General features: G+C 41.0%; 1 protein-coding gene across 2 annotated transcripts; it reads right to left on the reverse strand.

Moving 5' to 3' along the window:
• Positions 1-457: 457 nt before the first annotated feature.
• Positions 458-9,998, reverse strand: LOC8035594 (ketimine reductase mu-crystallin). Of its 2 annotated transcripts, XM_029987125.3 has the most exons (8): positions 9,515-9,998; positions 8,891-9,038; positions 2,545-2,607; positions 2,356-2,457; positions 1,875-2,070; positions 1,690-1,811; positions 1,397-1,481; positions 458-1,317 (listed from the first exon to the last, which is right to left on the reverse strand). In XM_029987125.3, the coding sequence occupies exons 1-8, from the start codon at positions 9,682-9,684 to the stop codon at positions 1,250-1,252; spliced, it is 954 nt and encodes a 317-aa protein (XP_029842985.2). In that variant the 5' UTR covers positions 9,685-9,998; the 3' UTR covers positions 458-1,249. The 2 variants fall into 2 exon arrangements, with proteins under 2 accessions (XP_029842985.2, XP_040354909.1); XM_040498975.2 differs by having other exon boundaries at positions 861-1,317; positions 1,690-2,070; positions 9,515-9,888.
• Between the last annotated feature and the right edge of the window lie 26 nt (positions 9,999-10,024).

Raw genomic sequence — 10,024 nt, forward strand, 5'->3', positions numbered from 1 at the left:
GTCGACTTGGTGATAAAAAAATTCAAGATGGCCACACCATTAGCACGATTTAAGTCTAAAACTTGAATAACATTGCTCGTATTTTTTTGGCTCCGTATCTAGTGTAAGCAAGGCTACCACAATGTCATGGTCATATATGCCGTGAACGATGTTCACGTCCAGCTTTTTTTTTTTTTTTTTTGGAAAGTACTCGATCACGAATATCAGGTCCAGGACACTCTGCTAGGAAACCTGTGTACGTGTAAAGTCTGACACAATTTGGGTCAACTGATGACTAACGCAAATATCGCACATAGGATTTGTTCCACCGAGGCATACAAAGGGACCTTGAGGTGCGGGCCAAGCAATTTCAGGCAGGTTTTGCTGGAAGCACTCTTCCTCCTTGCCATAAAACTCCGAATTGTATTGACGGCATTATACTATAGCTGGGACGTAATTTAAGTTTGATAATCGCTTCTTTTTTTCTATTTTTTTTTTAACTTTCAAAGGTGAAGGTTTGGCTTCGTCTTATCATGACAACAATCTGTTGCTTTCACTTTTATGTTTCAGTCCCGTCTTATTTCTAATTTACCGGGTGATATTTTTTATTCGAAACAGAATTTTGAAAAATTCAGCTGGTTTCTCATTGAAACCATATGTTTATTTTCAGTAATTAAAACGATAAATACGGAATTTTAGTCAATTACCCAACAGACTTGGCGGTTATTCGCACTTCTCATGTCCGTCATACTCGACATACGCCCAGCGAGACGACATTCAGCTCGCAATTTTCAATCTTTAGAAAAAAAATTCTGTCTTGAATAAAAATATCACCCGGTGTTTATAAAGGATAGAAAACACATAAAATAAAACAAATCACTTTTTTTAAATAATATATTTTTATAATCTGCATTCGGAAGACAACCACAAACGTGTTCACACCAATTCTTGTGTTGGAAGCTTATTAATGTGATCACAGCAAGTCTTGCAGACATTGAAATACACTTCTAAACTGAGTTCACATCCCTCAAATCTGAATGTCATTTTGGCTGAAACTCCAAATACGAAAATCCAACATGATTGTATTGAAAAAAAAAAAAAAAAAAAACTTCTCAAAATCAAGAAGTTTAATAAAGATTATTATGATAGTGTTTTCTAGAAGAAAAAAAAAAGGAAAAAGCAAAAATAGGTATTATTTTAACAACAGACACACACACAACCAGCCGTTAACGTTTGTGTTTTGTGCAGGCGAAGTTGGGATATTCTCTTCTCACTTCTTTTCGGTCACGGCGTGGCGGTAAACAAGTTCGGCCGCCAAGGCATCTTCGATCGCCATACCTTCAAACAAAAGAAGCATTTTAACACAACTAGCCACGGACCCCCAATACGGCTGAACGCCCAAGCAGGCACCACGTACCCAAGGATTTGAAGACGGTCATCTCATTCCGATGGTTTTCCTTGGTGCCGAGCACGACTTCACCGATCTCCGCGTAAATTCGAGCCTCATAAAGGAATGCAAAATAAAATAAGTAAATAAAAAGAGTAAGATGAAACATTATGCTTATTGCTGTGCTACATAATGCATTGCTTTCGCCAACACTACAAAAAATATCAAGCATGCAAATCCCCAAGTTGTGAAAAACAAGATTTGTTTCTCTTATATTTGTTTCCAACCCCTTCGAAATAAATAAACGCTTCATTATTTCTTACCCCCGATTGGACAATGTCTCCCGATTCCGACAAAGCTCCCTCCACACTGTCTACGTAGACAACCGATTTCAGCATGACGTCAGATGAAAGTTCCTGCCAGTCCAGCCTTGGTGCCCCTACCGCTGCAACGACACCAATGCAGGTCTTCTCGTAATTTCCGCACCAGCAAATATGTGTGCACGCACCGTTCACGTGGGCTCCCTCTTTCAACCAATCGGCTTGCAGAACTGGCTTCGGTGAAGACGTGGCGGTCACGATGACGTCGGCGTCACGTGCTGCTTCGGCAGCGGAGGCGACGAATCGCGTTCGGATTTCATGTGACGTCATGAGTTCGCCGACCAATGAGAGAGCCGACTCCTCTCTATGGTTCCAGATACGAATCTATCGTGCATGCGCAGAGAATAACGAATTAACGAGGTACTCGTATTAAAAGTACATCGCTTTCGAACCTGTCACGATTGAAGGCTTACAAAAATTACGAGAAGGAAACTCCGTTACACGAGAGCATATGTATACCTTGCTGAGCCATGCAGCCAAACCAAAGAAATGTACACTTTGAAAATGGCGACCAAAGAGTTAGCAGTGCAGTTAAACGGTTGAAAAGCCAATCAAATAGAAGCTGAAAGCAGCATTCCAGTGTGCCCTCCGAAGAACGTACATACGTACTTCTTGAAAATCGAACATCTTAGAAAGAACCACAATATGGCTCTTAGCTTGAGTTCCAGATCCGAACACTGCAAGAATTTTCGGGTTTTCTGTCGCCAAGTACTGAAAGAAAAAACACAAAACGTGCATACAACTTAAGAGACGTGCGTGAAAATTCGCAGCATAACGAGTTGCGATCTTTGTCGTTACCTTAGTCGCCACCGCTGACGCAGCAGCAGTGCGGTACGCAGTCATTTCTACAGCGTCCATCATCTGCAAATTTAGTCCATTATAGATCAGGAGCATCAATAGAGCGCTTCACTTTCGGTTTTGCAAATACAGCGTGTACCCAAAGACCGAGAACATTTTTTTTAACTGTTCTGTATAGATGCAATGCACCATGTGATGGCTATAATAGCCGGTGAATTTACTTCGTGATAACGTGGAAGAACTTATCTCAGAACTCTCCACAATAGCGAGTTTTAGTACTGCGCATACGAGCAAGCGCAGTCGGTTTGCGTTGCGTGTTCTTGCACGGAGACCCAAACTGCGCCTTGATTGGCAAACGACGACGACGCGCATGCCCACCGTGGAGCACGGGGAACATTATGTGGATGGCTAATCATTGCGGTAAGTCGACTAATTAATTAAAATTCGTGCATTAACTTTTCAATTAGTGAAAATAGACATATGGTTCCAATTAAACCACTAAATGAACTCTTTTTAGAACGACTTGGCACGAATGATAATCTTATCCGCGTTCCGGCACTGCTAGCTTTGTGCCTGCTTCACGAGTGGTAACCTTGGCGCGCCCCCGAGTTTCCCACGAGCTTCAAGTCGTTCTGAAAAGAGTTGATTTAGCGGTTTTCGATGACGCCCAGTAAGCTTCTAATTGGAACCATATGTCTCTTTTTACTAATTAAAAAGTTTATTCACGAATTTTAATTAATTAGCCGACTTATCGCAAAGATTAGCCATCCACATATGTACCCCTGGCCCGCACAAACCGCACAAGTGTAACTTTCACAGCTCTTTTTAAACAAATCGGGGAAGCTTAAAAAAAAAAAAAAAAAAAGACACCTGCATTACATCAACTCACTGTTTTTATCGAGTCAAATGCCCGAATACGCCCAAAATTGGCGTTAATTCAGGTTTTATGTATTTGCAGCTAATGAGAAAGATATTACCTGGAGATTTTTCCAAAAAAACAAATGTATCAAATATTCGCCCCCATAGATTTCATATTAAAAAGGAATGTTTTTATTGATTTAAAGTCGGTTTCCAGATAACACATAGTCATCCCAGGGACACCCCAAAAAGAACCCCACGTCCTATATGGGACATTCGCAAGACTTCCAAGGGATTAACTTAATGTCAATGTCCAGTAGAAGACCTACGTGGGGCATGCATCACGTACGACGTTTTTAGATGCATGTCAGCCAGGGCAAGACAAGTGTCAGGTCGAATTTCTCCCTGCACCGATTATTTCACGGATAAAAAACCAGAAAATAAACGCATTTTGCTTAGCTTTGTGCTGGCACAGGAGGCGAGGGCGATGCGAAGTAACGATCAAATATAAGCATAGGCATACCACCCTAATTTGGTGTATTTCCGAGGGGAGAAGATACTGAAGTAAATCGAAATCGAATTCCCTGCGTGTAAGATCCTATCTTTTGTTACGGGGGTTACACCGGAATTAGCCAGGACTGTTTGTTTCACGGCTATATATATATATATATATATATATATATGTGGGTGATTTCATCTCAAATTGTGCAGGCAAATAGGGCCGAATTTTTAATTACGCCCAAAAAAAATATATGTTATGCCGTCGTCTCTAAAAACGCAGTAGCCACAAACCACAAGTTCGTCGGATTTTTTGTTAGGCCGCGGCGGAAAGCAGTGTTTTTCACATCCGTCGTGGGTCGGATGTTTCGCTCGAACTCCCGCCATGAATTTTCAGTCCACATTATATTAACTTTTTTTCAAGCACTCTGTGAACACATTTAAAAGGCACCAATACAATGAAATAGTTTTAGGCTTCTTGCTTTTTTTTTCTGTAAAAATGTCAAAAACGCCCCCTTGGTCAATTAATTTGTTGACGAACTTTGACAATTAATTACTGGCGATCTACTTGGGTTACATTAATAATTTTTATGTCCACGGAGAGCCCAAAACACGCTCTTTATATATATTATAAAATGACTCGGGCTGTATGAAATATCCTTTGCGGGACGTTTACGTTAATATTATGCGAAAACCAAAAAGTACCGTTTTTGAAATCGATTTTCTCCAAAAACCTTTTTTTTATTTTTTTTTTGTTAAAATGTAGATATTATAGTTGTCTACACGAAGAGCAAGTCGAGAAAGTGTTATATTGTTTGTATGTTCTATATTTAAGCATTAATATCGTACAAAAACGTGTTTTTACGGCTCGAAATGGACTTGCGACTTGCCTTCACAAACGGTGAAATATTTTTGCCTTTTTTCAACGTTCCCACATAAAAATGAAATACAGCAGGTCCACCCTGTCCTATTTATTGATTATTTAAATTTTATTATAGACGGCAAGCTACATTGCAGGAGTTCAAAAGAGAAAGCAACACTTCTAAACAGACCATCAGGTGTCGTAAATTTTTAATGTGTAGAAATCGGCAGACGTCGTATTGATTCGGGGCCTTCATTGGGCCTATATGAACGTCCCGCCCTTCCGGAACCAGCAGATGACCACGACCTTTCGCACTCGTTGAGTTAGATAGGACGGCCCGTGCCAGTAAAGCGAGCAGCGCACCCTGTGTCACGGGGAGTGAAATGGTACGAATATGTCGTTGACGCGGCGAACATCTCTCTTCGCGGAGATCCGATAGCATCGAAGGGTTATCTCTTTTGGAAACAGCAAAGCCCGGAGACTGACATTAAAAACGAGCGTGTTGGTAAACATACTTCCTTGCCAACTATATAACCGTTTGTGAAGAGTGGCCTTCTCCCGAGATGAAAAGTTAGTGCCAACTGACGTGTTTTTTTTTTTTGTTTTTTTTTTTTAAGGGAAGGGGAAAGAGAAAGTTTGAGTAACTGCAGTAACTACCTCGAAAGCTTCCTCCCGTTATGAAGCTCGAGGCATGTTACGTCTCGGTTACCTTCTCGCGCATCGCGGCTTGAATCTGTTCTTCACTTTGTTCCGCACAGCCACTGTTCCGCATAGCCGTCGTGGATGTGCGTAATAGAGTGAAGAACAGAATTGAGCAACATCTGGACACCGTCATCCTGCCAGGCTTCAGTGTCGTGGGACTGGACTCGGCGTCGGTCAGTTAAGACTTTTTTTTTTTTTTTTTTTATTTAATGTGTCTTTGTTCGCCCCGCTAAACTTTGTTTCTCGGGCGCGGTTTTGCTGAACTTTTTTTTTTCAATGTTTTCTTACTAACTGTTTGTTAGCACTGTTCAGTTGTTGGGCTTCTTTCGTCATGGTGTAGCGGCCTGGCGGTGACGTAGAGAGCGTGTTCGCACGCATTTGGTTGAGTCCCGTTTAGGGAATGCCGGAAGGAGTTGGTTTTTGTTCTTTCCATGTGCGGCTGAGTTTTCCCGTCTTTATTAAATTATTATTATTATTATTTTTTTTTTTTAATTTTACCTTTACGTGTCGTCGACTTCTTTGTCTGACTCTCCACCAGGCGTGAACCTATCGCCTTGCCACCGCTCGAACCTAAATCTTTTTATTTTTTTAACGCAATTTTCGTTAAGATCGGAGTTGGGTAATTTTATCTCATTTATTTATTTTTATTCCCTACCCCTCTCCGTGACACTTTCTCCGCGTGTTTCGGATCGTTTCTGTGTCATCACTTTTGTGTATTGCGGAAGTGAAAGGATATTCCCTGATGAACAAACCCTACCGTGAACAAACCCTAGCGTTTGGTTTAGGAAAGAGTTGTATATAATATGTCAATGATGTGGTGACTTTCCATGTCTTAGTAATATGACAGGTAATTACTAGTCATGCTGGTTTACAGAGAAAGGTTCATAAATCGAAACAATACAACGTCTGCGCCTCCTGGATATTGAAGATCTAGTAGGCCTGCCGATATGGTTAGTTATGTTTCTCGTGGTTTCCCGCTCTTATCAACACAAAAATAACTATTCAATACCACGAAATACGTTTATAATTGATTACAAAACGCAGACAAAAATTCAACAAGACTTTTCCACAATTCATATAACGCACGGGTCGCTATGTCTGACAGGTCTCGCAAAACGAAGACGGCTTTTTCCGATATTGAGGCTTAAGTATAGAACATACAAACAAAATACACACTTCCTCGACTCGAGTTTCGAGTAGACAACTACCATATCTACATTTTAACAAAAACAAAAATGGTTTCTTGAGAAAATCGATTTTCAAATTGGTACTTTTTAGTTTTCACATAATATTAACATAAACGTCCCGCAAAGGATATTTTATACAACTGAGTCATTTTATAATACATATAAAGAGCGTGTTTTGGGCTCTCCGTAGACATAAAAAAATACTGATGTAACGCAAGTAGATCGCCAGTATTTAATTGTCAAAGTTCGTCAAAAATTGACTGAGGGGGCGTTTTTGACATTTTAACAGAAATAAAATTAAAACGCCTAAAACTATTTCATGGTATTAGAGCGATTTAAATAGTCTCACAGAGTGCTTGCAAAAAGTTAATATAATGTGGACTGAAAATCCACGGCGGGAGACCGAGCGAAACATCCGACCCACGACGGATGTGAAAAACACTGCTTTCCGCTGCGGTCTTAAAATCCATAAGTCGAGAACAAAAAATCCGACGAACTTGCGATTTGTGGCTACTGCGTTTTTAGAGACGGCGCCATAACATATTTTTTTTTTCAGCGAAATTAAAGATTTGACCCTTTTTGCCTGCACGATTTGATATGAAAACACCCATATATATATATATATATACCGGGTGTTTTTGCGGAGACTTTCAAAAATCCTAAAAATTAGGGCGATTGAAAAAAGAAGGAACTCTCTTCGGGAGCAAACTACCAGCCACGGCGGACGTCAGGAATTGCCAAAAACCTACTAATTAGCCAGATAATTAATTAAAACTTGTTAATTAACTTTTTAATTAGGGGAAATAGACATATGATTCCAATTAGAAAGTTGCTGAGCGTTATCGAAAACCACTAAATCAGTCATTTTCAGAAAGACTTTAAGCGCTTGAGAAGAGTACTAGCGCACTAAAATTACTACTCGTGGAGCAGGTACAAGGCTGGGGCTAGATAAGAGGCGGAAAAATCGCGCGGGCGCCTTACCGCAACCGTTAGCCTTGTACCTGCTCCACGAGTGGTAACTTTAGTGCGCTACTACTCGTCTCACGCGCTCAAAGTCTTTCTGAAAATGACTGATTTAGTGGTTTTCGATAACGCTCAGCAACTTTTTAATTGGAACCATATGTCTATTTCCCCTAATTAAAAAGTTAATTAACAAGTTTTAATTATTTATCTGGCTAATTAGTAGGTTTTTGGCAATTCCTGACGTCCGCCGTGGCTGGTAGTTTGTTCCCGAAGAGAGTTTCTTCTTTTTTCAATCACCCTAATTTTTAGGATTTTTGAAAGTCTCCGCAAAAACACCCGGTATATATATGTGTGTGTGTGTGTGTGTGTGTGTGTGTGTGTGTGTGTGTGTGTGTGTGTGCGTGTGTGTATGTATGTATATATGTGCGTGTGTTTTGTTTTCAAATAAAGGTTAATTGCGTGTTTGTCTACTTCGTTGTCTGTATTTTTTTTTTTTTTGGCGCTTACCTATTTGTTTATGAACCAACTGGCACAAATTGTCACTTTAATGGTTCTTTTTCAAGGTATTTTTTAAATCATTTTTTGATACGCTTGATCTGTTCACTCCGTCATATTGTTGTTCAGTCAGTAAGTCACCGTGTACTTACTTTACCAGTAATTCCAATTTTAATTTTCCCTTCCTTTTCTTTTTTCTCAGTGAACACAAAGAATTTTATTATTTAGGAATATTGAAGTATGAAGAATCTCATGTTCCTCAGTATCACGGCCGTATTTATTCAAGGTGTCATTTTTAACTGAAGTCGTGTTCTAGCGTTGCAATGTTAAGCAACATTGTCACTTTTTATGATATGATAAGATTTAATAAATGTGGATCTCATTTTAATGACTTCACTTGCGTAGCATACATTCGATCCCTTTCATGGAACAACAATAGAATCTTGCAGGGGAAAGTCGGGATCTAAAACGTCCACGTTTTTGCCGATTCTATTATAGAATTGAAGCAGGTCCCAGCACGGGATTCAATGCCCGAGAATGTCCTTGTTTGGAATCTTAAAAAGCTCCCGTGAGATATCCCTGCGAGCTCCTCGGGGCATACTTGGGTGTTTCAAAAAGGACTTATTTGGGAGCAAACAGGAACATGTTTGGAATGCCCTGTCCAGCGATTTTAGGATGCCCAAGGAACATCCCATACATCCTGAAAGGACGTCCCAAGGATGGCCCTGCGTTATCCGAGATTCGCTCTGCACACTACTACATCTTGACGGCTGGTACGCACGCATTTCAAGGAGCCGGTGTGGGCGTCAAACAGGAGCACGTTGCCTTGGATGGTCGGAAGGGGCGGCTTATTTTCCGGAAGGTAAGTAACAACTTTCGTGGCGAGGATACCATCATCGATGCTGTGCGCCGACATGGACAGTAGCATCCTAAATGCGCAAAAAAAGCATGTAAAAAGCGAAAAAAAAAAGGCGACAACATTTATTTGAACTTATTTTACGCATGCGTGAGTCTATCCAATAACTTTGACAGGTGACACGATCGCTTGGAATTATAGAGAAGCGCGTTTTTCTTAGCGTAAAAATAAACTAAGCATCGCAGAGCGCACAGTCTTCGCCCAACGCAAGCGGTCCGAAGCAGGTGCCAGACGTTTGAGAACTTAATAATTCGAGTAATTGGCGTTACTCGCCGTACCCCTATTGAAAATTTCCGATATCTAACTTTTGAATCGATCGATAAAGGTAGGTTCTGAAACTCTTGGCGCTACATATGCAGTTGTTACCTTGCGGCGTGCTTGGCTTCGCGTGCGCCGGTCGATAGCGCGCGCTGGAGGCGGATCTTATGTTGCAACAGATTTAAGAAAGTTTTACTCCGAATAATTATAAAAGAAACAAAAACGACTTGCCCATTTTGATTCTGGAGAGCAATGGTATTCCTGACGGGTTGAACGATGCCGCCCTGTGGTCCAAGCGAAAACCTTCGCAGTCCATCTTCAAGCGTGCGAACGAGTTCGAGAATGTTACGTTGGAGACAGCGCCTTACGACGTCCGCCGACAGATACGGGTAGGGAAGCATTACGAAGTTCGGAGCCACAACCTTTTTTGCAACTTTGCTTGGCTCAAACTGCGCTTCGCTTCCCTCATCAGGTCATTCATCTGCGATAGATGCCACCTGGGAAATCGTTGGAAAGTGCGTGATAAGAAGAGAAAACAAAGCAAAATAAACACAGATTTTTTCAAGAAAAGAAGACCAAACGCAGCTAAATAAGCCGCCCATCCACCTGTCATTCATCGCAAGTGAACAGCTCGCCAAATATTTTGGCAATTCTGACGAGATTGGAAACGAAACTTGGGACGCTTGGGACCATTCAACAGGTGGAGCCAGTAGGTAGAGCCAGTTACCAGAGCCACTGCAA

This window comes from Ixodes scapularis, unplaced genomic scaffold, assembly GCF_016920785.2.
Source record: "Ixodes scapularis isolate PalLabHiFi unplaced genomic scaffold, ASM1692078v2 PGA_scaffold13__105_contigs__length_92229423, whole genome shotgun sequence".
In the NCBI taxonomy this organism is placed as follows: Eukaryota; Metazoa; Arthropoda; class Arachnida; order Ixodida; family Ixodidae; genus Ixodes; species Ixodes scapularis.